This window comes from Tachypleus tridentatus, chromosome 12, assembly GCF_004210375.1.
Source record: "Tachypleus tridentatus isolate NWPU-2018 chromosome 12, ASM421037v1, whole genome shotgun sequence".
Classification (NCBI taxonomy): domain Eukaryota; kingdom Metazoa; phylum Arthropoda; class Merostomata; order Xiphosura; family Limulidae; genus Tachypleus; species Tachypleus tridentatus.
In genome coordinates, this window is record NC_134836.1 from 24,621,451 (window position 1) to 24,636,546 (window position 15,096).

The following is a 15,096-nucleotide window of genomic DNA, read 5'->3' on the forward strand; positions in this document are numbered from 1 at the left end:
GCGATTTGTGTGACGTACGAAGAGAGCAAAGTACCAACATATGTTGCTTTCATTACATGATATTCACATGAACCAAATTTTTGCTTCATATGTGTGTGTGTGTTTTTCTTATAGCAAAGCCACATCGGGCTATCTGCTGAGCCCACCGAGAGGAATCGAACCCCTGGTTTCAGCGTTGTAAATCTAGAGACATATCGCTGTACTAGCGGGGGCCTTAGCTTCATGGGATCTGATCAGTTCTCCAGTGAATCTACAACACTGTCATTTAGTCACCTAGATCACATCTAATATTCTATATGTGTTCAGAAAAAGTTAGAAGACTAGACATCGTTAAACAGATGCGCTACGTGCTCGACATTCTACTGTTCTTGTTTCTGAGTGGTACTAACTATATTAACATCACATAGGGTCAATAACTGATCCTGTGTCATAAAATATCTAAAGGAAGTGTACACCTAATGCAACTTGCCGTGACTAGAGCTCAATATTTCTTGTTTCCAGTTATTGTTACGTTCTCGATGTAACAGGGTGGAACTGCTTGTGTCTGAGAGACATTTGTGAAAAATATGACATTGCCTTGCTTTGACCCAATAAGTACCAACAGTGATATCATGAAGACAAATTTTAAACTTATTTGTTTCGATGAATAATCCTATGTGTCTTGACCAGAATGCACAATGCAAAAAGGCCCTGCATGTAAAGGCGCTCGACCCGTAATCCGAGGGTCGCGGGTTCAAATCCCCGTCACACCAAACATGCTCGTCCTTTCAGCCGTGGAGGCGTTATAATGTGATGGTCAATTTCAATATTCATTGGTAAAAGAGTAGCCCAAGAGTTGGAGGTAGGTGGTTATGACTAGCTGCCTTCCTTCTAGTCTTACACCGCTAAGTTAGGGACGGGTAGCGCAGATAGCCCTCGTGTAGTTTTGCGCAAAATTAAAAAAAAACACAGTGCAAAAACAATTCCTTTATCAACTCTACTTAACATGTTTAGTTTGACGTTATCCAAGGCTCACCATTTTCCTTAAATCTATTTACAGACTATACAACCCATTTATCCCCATCCTAGAATATGTTCTTTTACTTCTGCTGGATAGTAGTTTTGCATCTTGTAGAGGTAATCTCGTATTGCAATTTTGAAGCCCATAATTTACAAGAATACTATTATGTGTGTTTGTGTGTTTTTTCTTATAGCAGAGCCACATCGGGCTATCTTCTGAGTCCATCGAGGGGAATCGAAACCCTCATTTTAGCGTAGTAAATTCATAGACTTACCGCTGTATACTGTTATGAAACTACAAACAACAAAAAATAAATCTCCCTTTAAAGATGTTTCATGATTTGTATTATGTTTGATGACATTGTAATTTTTAACAAGAGGCAACATCTATTTGACCAACAGTGAAGTAAAATCCTGTGAAAATGAAGTTGTATTTCTAGCCATTATGAGCACCATGAATGGCCTATGTTTGTGGACACATTCTGTATTGAAAAACATGCTTTCCGCTCTTCTGTATGTAATATCTGCACCTTTAATTACAGAGACAGCTATATTCTTACCATCTGCAAATATTTTCTGGGAAATTAGCCTTGTGTGATTCCAAATGAATATCTTTGTCAACGTTTGTGTGCTGAAGCTAGGGATACGATAGCAAAAAGTATTCATAAGGACCTTTTTCACTTTCTGATTGCTTGTGAAACCATTGTGAATCAGCGATCGATAGTATATTCCATGGCATCATGACAGGCATGACTTTTAAGAATTGTTTGGTAGTAATGCAAAGTATATTTGGTCTATACATTTAAGGGAAGTACACATGCTTCTCAGACACGTGGCTACCTTATTGATCTCCGGATTAGATAATTATAATAAAATTGTAAATATCGTAGGCCTTGTACCCACTGTTTACTCTCTCACACTCTGTACTAGCTGTAAATTAATTGTCCCGTTAAATTTATTGTATGATATTCTATAAACTGCTGTAGAACTTTTTTCTTATTCTACGTGTTTCTTATAAGGTACAAGAATAACAATACCTTGGTCTACAGGCATGGTTGTGTATACATTTTCACCGGCAACGACCATCACACTGTTTCATATAATGATATAATACAACCAGAGACTGTATTAAATTTTCTGATATTTATGCTAAGAGTTGGAAGCAAGTCTAATACTGATCATACAAAACTCAATCTGAAGGTTCTAAAGTCTATGTTAAATGTGTGACAGTTTCTGTGTTAGGTGATGTTGGTAACCTGTTGTCTATGTTAAATGTGTGACAGTTTCTGTGTTAGGTGATGTTGGTAACCTGTTGTCTATGTTAAATGTGTGACAGTTTCTGTGTTAGATGATGTTGGTAACTGTTGTCTATGTTAAATGTGTGACAGTTTCTGTGTTAGGTGATGTTGGTAACCTGTTGTCTATGTTAAATGTGTGACAGTTTCTGTGTTAGGTGATGTTGGTAACCTGTTGTCTGTGTTAAATGTGTGACAGTTTCTGTGTTAGGTGATGTTGGTAACCTGTTGTCTATGTTAAATGTGTGACAGTTTCTGTGTTAGGTGATGTTGGTAACCTGTTGTCTATGTTAAATGTGTGACAGTTTCTGTGTTAGGTGATGTTGGTAACCTGTTGTCTATGTTAAATGTGTGACAGTTTCTGTGTTAGGTGATTCCTGTTGCATTTGTTTATGACATCAAGACAACATCTTTCAAATTGAAATTACTTTTTCCAGCTTTAAGACACAGTAAGACCAACTCGAGGTCCAGCAATGGAAACATCTGACTGGTAAATAAGATGACCAATAGTTCATTGCACTTTAGTTTAATATTATTTTCAAATAAATATAACTGACTGTATTTGTTGAATTTATGTCTCTATCTATTTTTTGCTTGTTTTTACATGATATTCAACCCACCAATCGCTGAAACCTCTTGTCATACAGAAATTGATATTGGTATTCCAATATTCCTTTGACTTGTAGTTATTATTACACTACTATAATTTTTTATTACTTTTATTATTTTAGTTATTACTATGATTTTTAGTGTCATGACCAGAATTTAATCTAATTTGAAATGCAATCGTGAGTGACAGGTGAGCACTAGAGGTTTACCTACCTAGTTCTTCAGCAGCAATGTTTAGGTAGAGTGAAGAAGGTTATACAAAGACTTACAATAAAAGTAAATAATAAACCAAATTAGCTTGAAATTAACACAAAGTGCCCTCTATCTCTGCAGCTCGTGACTTGTTTCCAAATTTTCAAGTTCCTCTTGCCACTCTGACATTTTTGGCAGTGATTTTTTGTCACATCTTTAATGGAGCTGAAGTAAGAGATACCTGAGGAAAAATTGTTGTTCATATGATAGAGTCAAGAACAAATGTATGCTTGTCATTGAAGCTAGGACCATTGAGATAAGACTTTGTAATGAATTAGCTATATTATATTGTATGTTTTCCCAAGTTATGTCATATTATGATGTGAAGCAAGCACTAGGTTTAGAAGGCGTCTTTAATTTGTTTCACTTTAAGAGTTTTTATGGATAAAAGTATTATAACTTATCATATGGTATTTATGTATGTTGAATGTTTAACATCAGTCTTGTGGAATGTTGTTAATGAATTGTGGATTTTTTAGCTATATTGATTTGATTCATTATCCTATTTATCCCAGGTGTGGTGAAATGTATAGCAACAATAAATACATGTTTATGTTTAACTTAAATTTAGAGTTAATATTTAATTCAACTCAAGGGCTACAGTCTGTTTATTTGTACCTAAACACAAAGCTACACAATGGGCTATCTGTGCTCTGCCTATCACGCGTCACACACCAAACATGCTCACACTTTCAGCCGTGGGAGCGTTATAATGTTACGGTCAATCTCACTATTCGTTGGTAAAAGAGTAGCCCAAGAGTTGGCGGTGTGTGGTGATGACTAGCTGCCTTCCCTCTGGTCTCACACTGTTAAATTAGGGACGGGTAACGCAGATAGTTCTCATGTCGCTTTGCGCGAAATTCAAAACAAACCAAATCCATCAGGCTTATCGAAACCTGGTTTGTAGCTTTATAAGTCCGCAAACACACCGCTGTACCACTAGGAGGCCTGAACGAATTAAATATGTATTATTTAATATATTCACTAGAATTTCGTTCTCTTCCCTTCTCCATTTTTTTTCACATAATATTTCATCCTTGAACCACTAATGTTGGAGTGCCTCATTTTTGGTCATCACCCCCCCCCGCCAATTCTTGGGCCACTCTTTTACCAACAAATAGTGGAATTGACCGTCACATTATAACACCCCCCACGGCTGAGAGGGCGAGCACGTTTGATGCAATGCGGATTTGAACCTGCGACCCTCAGATTACGAGTCGAGCACCTTAACCACCTTGCCATGTCGGGCCACCTCATTTTTGTATCGCCATTCCTATAAACCAGGAATGCTATGCCTATCTAACAGAAATTTCTTAAGCAAGTCACTTCTGAATATCTACAATGTGATGTTTTTTGTGAGAAATGTGGAGATACAATGTAACACCAAGTCTGTGAATTCTGAATTTTCAGTGGATGTTCCTTCATCCTTCATTTCCGTAACTTTCTATTTTTTTGTTATTTTAAATAATGTCTGTTATAGAAACTTATACTTCTCATTAATGTATGAGCTACTGTCTTTATCCAAAACAAAATCTTACACAAAACACATTCCAAACTGACAAAATTGACTTTTGATATCATAACACATGACCTGACATGGCCAGGTGGGTTAAAGCGTTCGAGTCGTAACTTGAGGGTCGCGGGTTCGAATCCCCGTCGCACCAAAGATGCTCGCCGTTTCAGCCGTCAGAGCATTATGATGTGACGGTCAATCCCACTATTCGTTGGTAAAGAGTAGCCTAGAGTTGGCGGTGGGTGGTGACGACTAGTTGCCTTCCCTTTAGCCTTACAATGCTAAATTAGGGACGTCTAGCGCAGATAGCCCTCGAGTAGCTTTGCACAAAATACAAAAATACACATCCATAACATATTTCTTGGGTGTGTACCCAATATTCAGATCTAGACTTTTTTTATAAGCATAAATGAGGCAACGTAGGTCATAATTGCATAATTTTCACATTAGAATCATTAACAGTATGAATCAGCTTATTTACATGTAAGTATAAAACAATGTAAAAGTCTTACGTACGTCAGGACTAACCACACATAGGCTTTTCCATTAACATTATGAATGCTACTCGGAAGCATCAAATATATATTTTCTTTCCGATAGTGTATTGAATGTCTACGTTTCAGCAACCAGGTGATAAGCAACAGTGGAGCTCTGTTTCAGTTGTACACAGAAAGAATTAATGTATAGATTCTAGTACTACATCCTGTTGGCACAAAGAAACATTGGTAATCCCGATTGTTTTTATTAACGAACAAATGTATTTTTATCATTACCAACAAGGCTTGAAACCATTTTAATTTTCATCCCATGTTACTGATGTTTAATGCAGTGAGGCATTTCAGGCCGTTAGAGATAAGTTAAAATGCCGAGTATTTTAGGCATCTAAAGATACATTACAGTCTAAGATATTTTAAGCCTTTAAATACACCCATCCAAAGTGTCATTGTAGAGACAATTGTGAATTTAAAAGAGTAATGAAGAGGCAGTTACTCAACATATTAAAATATTGATTGTTAGTGTATGAAATGAAGATAATACTACAACTGACTGATCAAATTGCTAGTGAATAACAAAATGACATAAGTGGTGTATATAATAATTATAATTAAGTTCATTATCAATGGTGTATTTGTAAAGTATTTACCAGTTATAGATGTCAAAATTATATCTTGGAATTTGGAACTGTAACTGAACGAGCTTTACGCTTACTTTTTATTTTAGCAGATTGGCAAAATTTACCAAACATTTATGTAATCTTAGATCATATTAAATACATGGCCTAGGTTACTTGTCTAGGTGCTTTTCCTACCTCCTTTATTGGTTCTAAGATTGTGAGTTCTTAATCAGGTTTGCTGTTTATGAAGAAAGCTAGTGATTTATATATTAGTAGAATGGCTCCAACTGCGCTGGAGGTTTAAATGTGTTTTAAGTTTTGTATTTTCAATTTGCTAGGCCTATGTTTCGATTGCTTCTTTGGTTCTTTTATCTTTATTCGGGGAACATTTTTAATTATACTAATATTCAAGCGTTTAGCAGTATGTAAATTTAAGTGGCCCAAGCGTGAACTAGTTATTAGTGTGTCCAATGCTGCAAACATATGCTCCATACGTAGGTATAATAAATGCACTATAAAAATATTGCCAGTCTGCACTATTAAGTAAGGCAAGAGTTTACAGTGAGTTGTGTTGAATAACTGCCTTCCATCTATCCTCTAACACGATTTTTTAGTAACGATATTCAGTATTTCACAGAAATACTAACGTCTGATGTTAACTCATTGAAGTTTAACAGTGTGTAATGTTCAGAATCTATAAACGTTCCTGGTCAAATTCTGTAGCTTTTCGATTAATAAGTGTTAAACACAATTATAGCTTCTGAGACTTATGGTATAGTGGGTATAGCTGACAATACAAAAATAATCTGTCTCTTGGCGCGTCGTTTCACATAGTTTAAGGCGAGACTCTCGAAGGTTCAACAATGCTTGAAAATACGATGGCGTTTTCGTAAAACAAATATTGTTGAATCTTGCTCTCGAGAATCTTTTACAATTTTGGAGAATAGGAGGGACTTGTGTAGGACATATCCAATAATATACACCACATGCATAAAAATAAATGTATGGATTAAAATAAACGTAGAACGGTAAATCCGTTACATTATATATTTCAAGAGAAATTGTGATCCTAAGCATTATATCATAGCAATTAAGTTCATTTTTTTTCTTCCGATTATCCACACTAAGTTTTATTGTGTACTTACATTTACCATTCTATCCGAAACCGTTGATTTCAATTAATACTCAAATACTGTTCTAAAAGTCCCTGTATATTAAATGAAAATAACTGCACTTTCATAGTTAAGTTTAATATTTATTTGATATTTTAATTGTAAAGTTATATTGAAATATAATTAAAATACACCCATAATTCTCCCTCTGCAAGTCACGATAAATTACGTGTTGCTATAAATTCAAAATATTATCATGAGTATTGATTATATCCACTACAATAACACTAACGTTGGACTTACCTCAGGGTATGTCACATTGATTGTGGAACCCTCCTGACCTTGTGTTTGGTTAAAATTGAGGTTCTTACTAGAAACATGGTCCACAACTTGAGAACTGCTTGTCACTTCGATTTTCTTGTCCAAAAAGACGTCATCTGAACTAGTTTCCGATGAGCATACTTCTAAATAGACGCCTTCTTTCTTCAACATATAAGATAAAGCAGTCCATCCTAAAACATTACCACTAAATATTAACGTTTCAAACAGCCCACAAAAAAGTATGACCACTTTTTTCCATGTAACCATCATTTTATAAATATTGAAAATTTTCGCATCAATAATAAATATAATTATTCAAACGAAAATCATTCCAAATTTTCTTTGACTAAAATTAAACATTTTAAATGGTCAGTTTATAGAAAACATAAGGAGTTAACACTAGCCGTAAAAACGTGATGTCTTATGCTTCGGTGTTTGATGTGAAATCATTTCAAGATATCAATCGATAAATAGCAAATACTAAAGTTACAGCACTCAGTATTAACCTAGTTTTAAACACACTTCTTAGAGGCTACGCGTCAGTGATCGCGTGGTCACGTACTAACTGTCGCTATCCTTTTGGTTACTATCGTTTCTTTCGTTGTGAGCAGTTTTCCAAACACTTGGAAGGTTTGTGACGCATATATTATATACATGTGTGTGTATCGAAAGCCTCGTTTATTTCCTTTTATCTTAATCAAGGGCTCTTAACGTAAATAGCTGGCCTACTTTAGATACGCAGCTATAACTATGCTGGTACACACACATATATATATATATATATGTACATACTTGGAGAAGTACGAATAATGCTTTAAAACCATATTGGCTTTGGTCTATAACACCGTTATCTCTAACTCTACCTACAAATTAAGCATATTTCTATTCAACTTTATAATTTTATTTTTATTGTTTTCAACGCTGTTTGATGATTGATTTGAACATTTTATACAATAACTGGGGTTTTCTTCTTCATTAGGATTTGCCCCATGTTTTTGAAAGCGACTTATAGCTTTGACCTCTTTCTTCAGTAACATGGGCTCAACAATTTGTTTATTTGTTTTTGAATTTCGCACAATGCTACACGAGAGCTATCTGCACTAGCCATTTCTAATTTAGCAGTGATAGAGTACAGGAAAGGAAGCTAGTAAACACCACCCACCGCCAACTCTTGAGCTACTCTTTTAACAACGAAGAGTGGTATTAGCCGCCACATTATAACACTCCCACAGCTGAAAAGGAGAGTATGTTCAGTGATGGAAATTCGAACCTGTGTCCATTATATTACTAGTTGAGAGTCCTAACCACCAGACCATGTCAGACTCAGGGGGCCCGGCATCGCCAAGCGTGTTAAGGCGTGCGACTCGTAATCTGAGGGTCGCGGGTTCGCATCCCCGTCGTGCTAAACATGCTGGCCTTTTCAGCCGTGGGGGCGTTATAATGTGATGGCCAATCCCACTATTCGTTGGTAAAAGAGTAGCCCAAGAATTGGCGGTGGGTGGTGATGACTAGCTGCCTTCCCTCTTGTCTTACACTGCTTAATTAGGGACGGCTAGCACAGATAGCCCTCGAGTAGCTTTGTGCGAAATTCAAAAAAACAAACAAAAACAAACAGACCCAGGGTTCAATGATTAAGTCATAGAACTCTTTGGTTCAAGGATAATCGATACTAATTCTAAACTACTGTCTAAAGAGAAAGCATCCAGTCAGATGCACTTATAACTAAAAAGGTTTCGTCTGGCTCTTTCAAAGTAAATACAAAACTACATGTGACAGTTGGTGTTGAATGTTTATCTGTCACAGCAGAATAGGTAGAACGTGTTTGACGGCGTTGGATTAACTGCCACAGCGAAATGTTAGGAGTGTGAATTTAATTTTATCCTGAAAATTAGAGCAGTGTATTCGACGTTTTCAGGTTTTCTTTATTGTTGTATGTCCCCCAAAAATAAAATAAATTAACAAATAGCTGCTGCAAATTTCTCAATGGTCAAAGAGAAATACATACTTCCACAGTTTTGAATTATGATATCTGTGGAACACATTGTAAAAAAAAAGCTTATCAATATATAAGGTATGAAAGTAGTTTCCAATAAATTTCACATGTTTCTCTTTTTAATATAATCTCGTGGGAGTTTCATGAAAAATCTATCTAATTAGAAACATCACAGGTGTCAAAAAAGGTGAGGCCTAAAAGCGATTCAGCGTGCCACTTAAAGTAATGCAATCAAGTTGGTAGCTACACTTATTGTGTTGATAATAATTTTACAGTAAATAATCATACATTAGTTAGCCAAAGATCAAAAATACGAGGTGTGGTTAACTAATGAACGAATATTCTTATCAATGCTATGAGTGCGTTATAAGAGTGATAGTCAAATCCCACTATTCGATTGCAGTAACCAATATGGAGTTGTTGATTAACTACCTTCCCGTTAGCTGATCCTCTGGTGGGTCAGCGGTAAATTCACGGACCTTTCCTCAATGAACACAAAGCAGACAGCCCTTCGTGTAGAAAGTGGCATGGCCAGGTGGTTAGGGTGCTCTACTTGTAACTTGCGGGTTCGAATCCCCGTCAAATCAAACATGCTCTCTCTTTCAGTCATGGGGGCATTATAATGTGACTGATATTCCCACTATTCCTTGGTAAAATAGCATCTCAATATGTGACGGTGGGTGATGATGACTATCTGTCTTCCCTCCAGTCTTACTCTACTAAATTAATGATGACTAGAGCAGATAGCCCTTTTGTAGTTTTCAGAGAACTTACATTGTGACTAATAAAATATTTTCTACTTTTACAATTGGTAAGTTTTCAAATCTCATAAAATCATGAAAATTGTGGATATTTAGATGAAAATATTTTAATAAAACCCATGCAAAGACAATTACCTTTCGGCAGACCCCCAGTAGCATAGTGGTATATCTGCTGACGTATACTACTAAACCGTGTTTCGATACCGGTGGTGTGCATCTAGTGACCGATACCTGAAGTTTCTCTGAATGATTAACATTTCTCACTCAAATTCATTTTTAATGACTTAAATTTATTTGTTAGGAATCTAATATTTTATAATTTTTTATATTATATTATGTTATAGATTGTACAATTAGTATAACAATAGCTAAAGAATCGAACGATTCAGTTCCATTCGTAGCTACAGTGGTAAACATAAACGTTTTCCCACAAAGCTTCCATTAATTAATTTTAATTCGTATTAATTGGAATATATGGTGTTATAATTATGGTTTCAACTGAGTTTTATTTTATTCCAAGCCTAAAACACACACACACACACACACACATAAGTATAGTGGGCAGACCATTTTATGTCTGTTGTGTTAATATATATTAACGTAGGAAGCGTCTCTCGCTAGCTCTATAAAATCTTTTTTTCAAGATTTGTTTTTATATAATTAATTATCTTAACTTTGGTCATGAGACAAAGCCAAAACCACTGTCTTTGTAACTGATCGTCACAGCAGTAGTCTTCGTAAGGTATGATGATATTTATTCAAATAACATTAGAACGTACTTACGGGAAAGTGGGGAATTACATACAAATTTTGTCCTGTCATTCCTTAAAGTTAACAATTAAGCGATTAAAAATAAAAGTCAATTTCTTCGAAAAGCAGCTGAAAACCTGGCACACTGAGGTAAAATAATCTGTACGAGTCACAACTATACGTTTAAATTAAAGAGTTTGTTTGTTGTTGTTTTTTAGTTTCCCGCAAAGCTACACGAGGGCTATCTGCGCTAGCCGTCTCTAACTTAGCAGTGTAAAACTAGAGGTAAAGCAGCTAGTCTTCACTACCAACCGCCGACCTTTGGGCTACTTTTTTACCAACGAATAGTGTGATGAACTGTATTATTATAAAGCCTCCACCGCTGAAAGGGCGAGTATGTTTGGAGTGAGGAAAATTCGAAACCGCGACCCTCAGATTACGAGTCGAGCACCCTTACCATCTGGTCATGCCGAGTCCCATTGTAATAAAACAAGCTAACAAAAGAGGAGTAGTGGTTGTTTAATAATAAGGAATTCTACTTTGATGATGATCACCAGCATGTATTGTCCTATGTTCTCTGTGGTAGCAGTCCTCTATATGAATATCAAGAGACTGACCGTGCAACGATAGAAATATTGAACATCTATTAGAAGTTAAAAATTTAATTGTAAATTACCATAGGACTTTTGTATATTTTATCTTCTTCTTGAGATACATAAGCCAGAGAATTCTGGTAAACCCATAGTTTCAATATGCAGTATCCATGCGGAACTCATTTCTAGCTACCTTGAAACCATTATCTCGTTTTTTACACCACGATACCACCATCTCTCTATTTACACCTCGATACCACCATCTCTCTATTTCCACCACGATACCACCATCTCTCTATTTCCACCACGATACCACCATCTCTCTATTTCCACCACGATACCACCATCTCTCTATTTCCACCACGATACCACCATCTCTCTATTTACACCTCGATACCACCATCTCTCTATTTCCACCACGATACCACCATCTCTCTATTTCCACCACGATACCACCATCTCTCTATTTCCACCACGATACCACCATCTCTCTATTTCCACCACGATACCACCATCTCTCTATTTACACCTCGATACCACCGTATCTCTGTTTGCACCACGATACCACCATCTCTGTTTCCGCCTACGATGCCGCCGTCTTCTGTTTCCGCCACGATACCGTCTCTCTGTTTCCACCACGATGCCACCGTCTTCTGTTTGCGCCTCGATGCCGCCGTCTTCTGTTTGCGCTACGATACCGCCGTCTCTCTGTTTTACCACGATACCATCTCTCTGTTTTACCACGATACCGCCGTCTCTGTTTTACCACGATGCCGCCGTCTCTCGCCTTCGATACCGCCGTCTCTCTGTTTGCGCCTCGATGCCACCGTCTTCTGTTTTACCACGATACTACTATCTTCTCTTTTACGCCGCGTTACCACTATCTCTATTTACACCTCGATACCACCATCTCTCTGTTTTACCATCGATACGCCATCTCTGTTTTCCCACGATACTACCGTATCTCTATTTTACCACGATACTACCATCTCTATTTCCACCACGATACTACCTATCTTCTATTTTTCGATACCACCGTCTCTCTATTTCCACCTCGATACTACCATCTCTCTGTTTCCGCTTTTACCACCGTATCTCTATTTCCACCACGATTACTCATCTCTGTTTACACCTCGATACCACCATCTCTCTATTTACACCACGATACCACCTCTCTCTATTTACACCACGATACTACCATCTCTCTATTTCACCATTTACCACCATCTCTATTTGCACCTCGATACCACCATCTCTCTATTTCCACCTCGATACCACCATCTCTCTATTTCCACCACGATACCACCATCTCGCTATTTACACCACGATACCACCAACTCTCTATTTACACCACGACACCACCATCCCTCTATTTACACCTCGACACCGCCCTAATTCCCTTTAGTTTATCAACTCTGTACTTACATTTAAGGCACCAATGGCACCTTTCAAGAAACTGTGCATTTTGACTCAGTATCAGTTTCTGTTATTTTATTCACACTTTACATGTTGTACACCTCCATTCCATAAGATAATGGACTCAAAGTTCTACAACGCCATCTTAACAAAAGGAATAACTCACGTCCAATTAAATTCCATTTTTTGACAATTAATTCTATAAACAAGTGAAGAAAGTAGTCATGGGAACTAACACTAGTCCTGCCTATGATAACCTGTTTGTTAGTTACAATGAAGATTGGATGTTTCTAACTAAGCAGATACCTCTACCTTATATTATAGGTATACTGATGATGTTTTTAACACTAGTGATTAACTCGATCATCTTCTTAAATTATTTTATTCATGAATCCAGTATAATCTTCTACTTTTCTCACTTCTTAATATAAGTATTGCCCTAAATGATAGTGCCAATCGTTTAAGATCTGCATATTACAAAGAGACGGACACACCTAGTTACTTACATTTCCACACCTAGTTACTTACATTTCCACACCTAGTTACTTACATTTCCACACCTAGTTATTTACATTTCCACTCCTAGTTACTTACATTTTCACACCTAGTTACTTACATTTCCACACCTGGTTACTTACATTTCCACACCTGGTTACTTACAATTCCACTTCTGGTTACTTAATTTCCACACCTAGTTACTTACATTTCCACTCCTAGTTACTTACATTTCCACACCTAACTCAATCATCCTCTGTATGTCAGAATTAACATTCCTCTGTTACAACTTAGGAGGTTCATTGTCCCTACACTAGTGAACAATATAATAATAGCACATCTATAGATATGTTCAATTGTTTCGAACAATGTGGAACAATAGACTTCAGCACAATAAAATATAATCATCATATACTGGTCCTATTCTAACTTCGACAGCTTTACAATACATTATTATAAACCCTACTAAATATTGTAGGTCGTGTTCACAATATTACTAACACTTAACTAGCCAACAGTACATTTCAGCATCTTTCATAATTCAAACCTGCTTGTTAAATTACTTACATTGTTACCAATAATTAACTAACCAATAATATTTTACAGCATCATTAGTTTATTTACATGATTACAAACAGATAACCAGCCAACAGCACCTTACAGCATCATTCAGAACCAAAACCCTCTTTATTAGATTGCTTAAATTATTATAAACACATAATCAGCCAATATTACCTTACAGCGTCATTTAGAACCAAAACATTCCCTTTTTAGATTACTTACATTTATTACCAACCCGCAATCAGCTAACAGTTTCCTACAACTTCATTCAAAAACCAAAATTTCTCCTCGTTAGATTACTTACATTATTACGTATACTTTACGTCAGGATTTACATTCTCATGTCACAACTTAGAAGGTTACATAGGCCCCACAATAACAGTCAAGATAATAATAGCATATCTATCGATATGTGGGACACTAGATTTCATCACAATTAAACTAAGCTACCTACACACAACAAATGTTCGAATACAGCTTTAAAAAGATTGCCTAGCTTGAATTATAGCAGTAATTACAGCACAAACTAAACCCACTTCAATCAATATATTTCTACTATTATCGATCATAGATAAATTCTCCTCACACTTACGTATCACCAATTCAACATACAAATAACTTGTATATTGTTTAGAAACCTTCATATAATAACACAGAACATTGCTTACATATACTAACCCCAGCTGTCCTAAGTTTTATCATTATTGAAACACAAACATTCCCAAACATAGTTATGAGAAGACCACTGATGGCAGATCAGTCAATTGTCAGAGCTCTCTCTCATCTTTTACTTCAATATTTCTTCATCTTTGAGACAGCATCTTTCTCCTCTTGTAACTTATTTATCTTCCTTTCGATCCAGTGCAAGGAAGAAGGATCTACGATGTATGGATGCAACTTAGCATGTGATCCACACACTCTGGCATTACTCGGATCCACTGTAGCTCAGCATGTGATCCACACACTCTAGCATTACTCGGATCCACTGTAGCTTAGCATGTAATCCACACACTCTGGCATTACTAGGATCCACTGCAGCTCAACATGTGATCCACACACTCTGGCATTATTCGCATCCACTGTAGCTCATAAATTGAGTGACATATTTTAGCTTATGAAGTACAGATAAATCTAGCCAATTACTAGCTGCTTACATCTACTACCATGCTTATCAGCTAGATGCAGCCTCTGTACTGAACACCAATTCCTTTACTATATTATCTCATCATTTCTAATGTTGGATAGACTTTCCATGTTGTTGGGGGTGGGCAATATTGTGTGAAGTGACTAATGCAGACTTTTCCTCGGAAAA

At 36.5% G+C, this 15,096-nt stretch overlaps 1 protein-coding gene across 3 annotated transcripts in view; it reads right to left on the minus strand.

Annotated features, from left to right (window-relative positions):
- The window catches only part of LOC143235237 (equilibrative nucleobase transporter 1-like), a 78,988-nt gene extending 71,181 nt beyond the window's left edge, over window positions 1–7,807 (minus strand). For all 3 annotated transcript variants that reach the window (XM_076473202.1, XM_076473200.1, XM_076473199.1), the window contains exon 1: window positions 7,198–7,807. In XM_076473202.1, coding sequence (XP_076329317.1) covers window positions 7,198–7,485 — 288 coding nt within the window. In that variant the 5' untranslated portion in view covers window positions 7,486–7,807. The remainder of the gene's footprint in view (window positions 1–7,197) is intronic.
- Window positions 7,808–15,096: the final 7,289 nt, after the last annotated feature.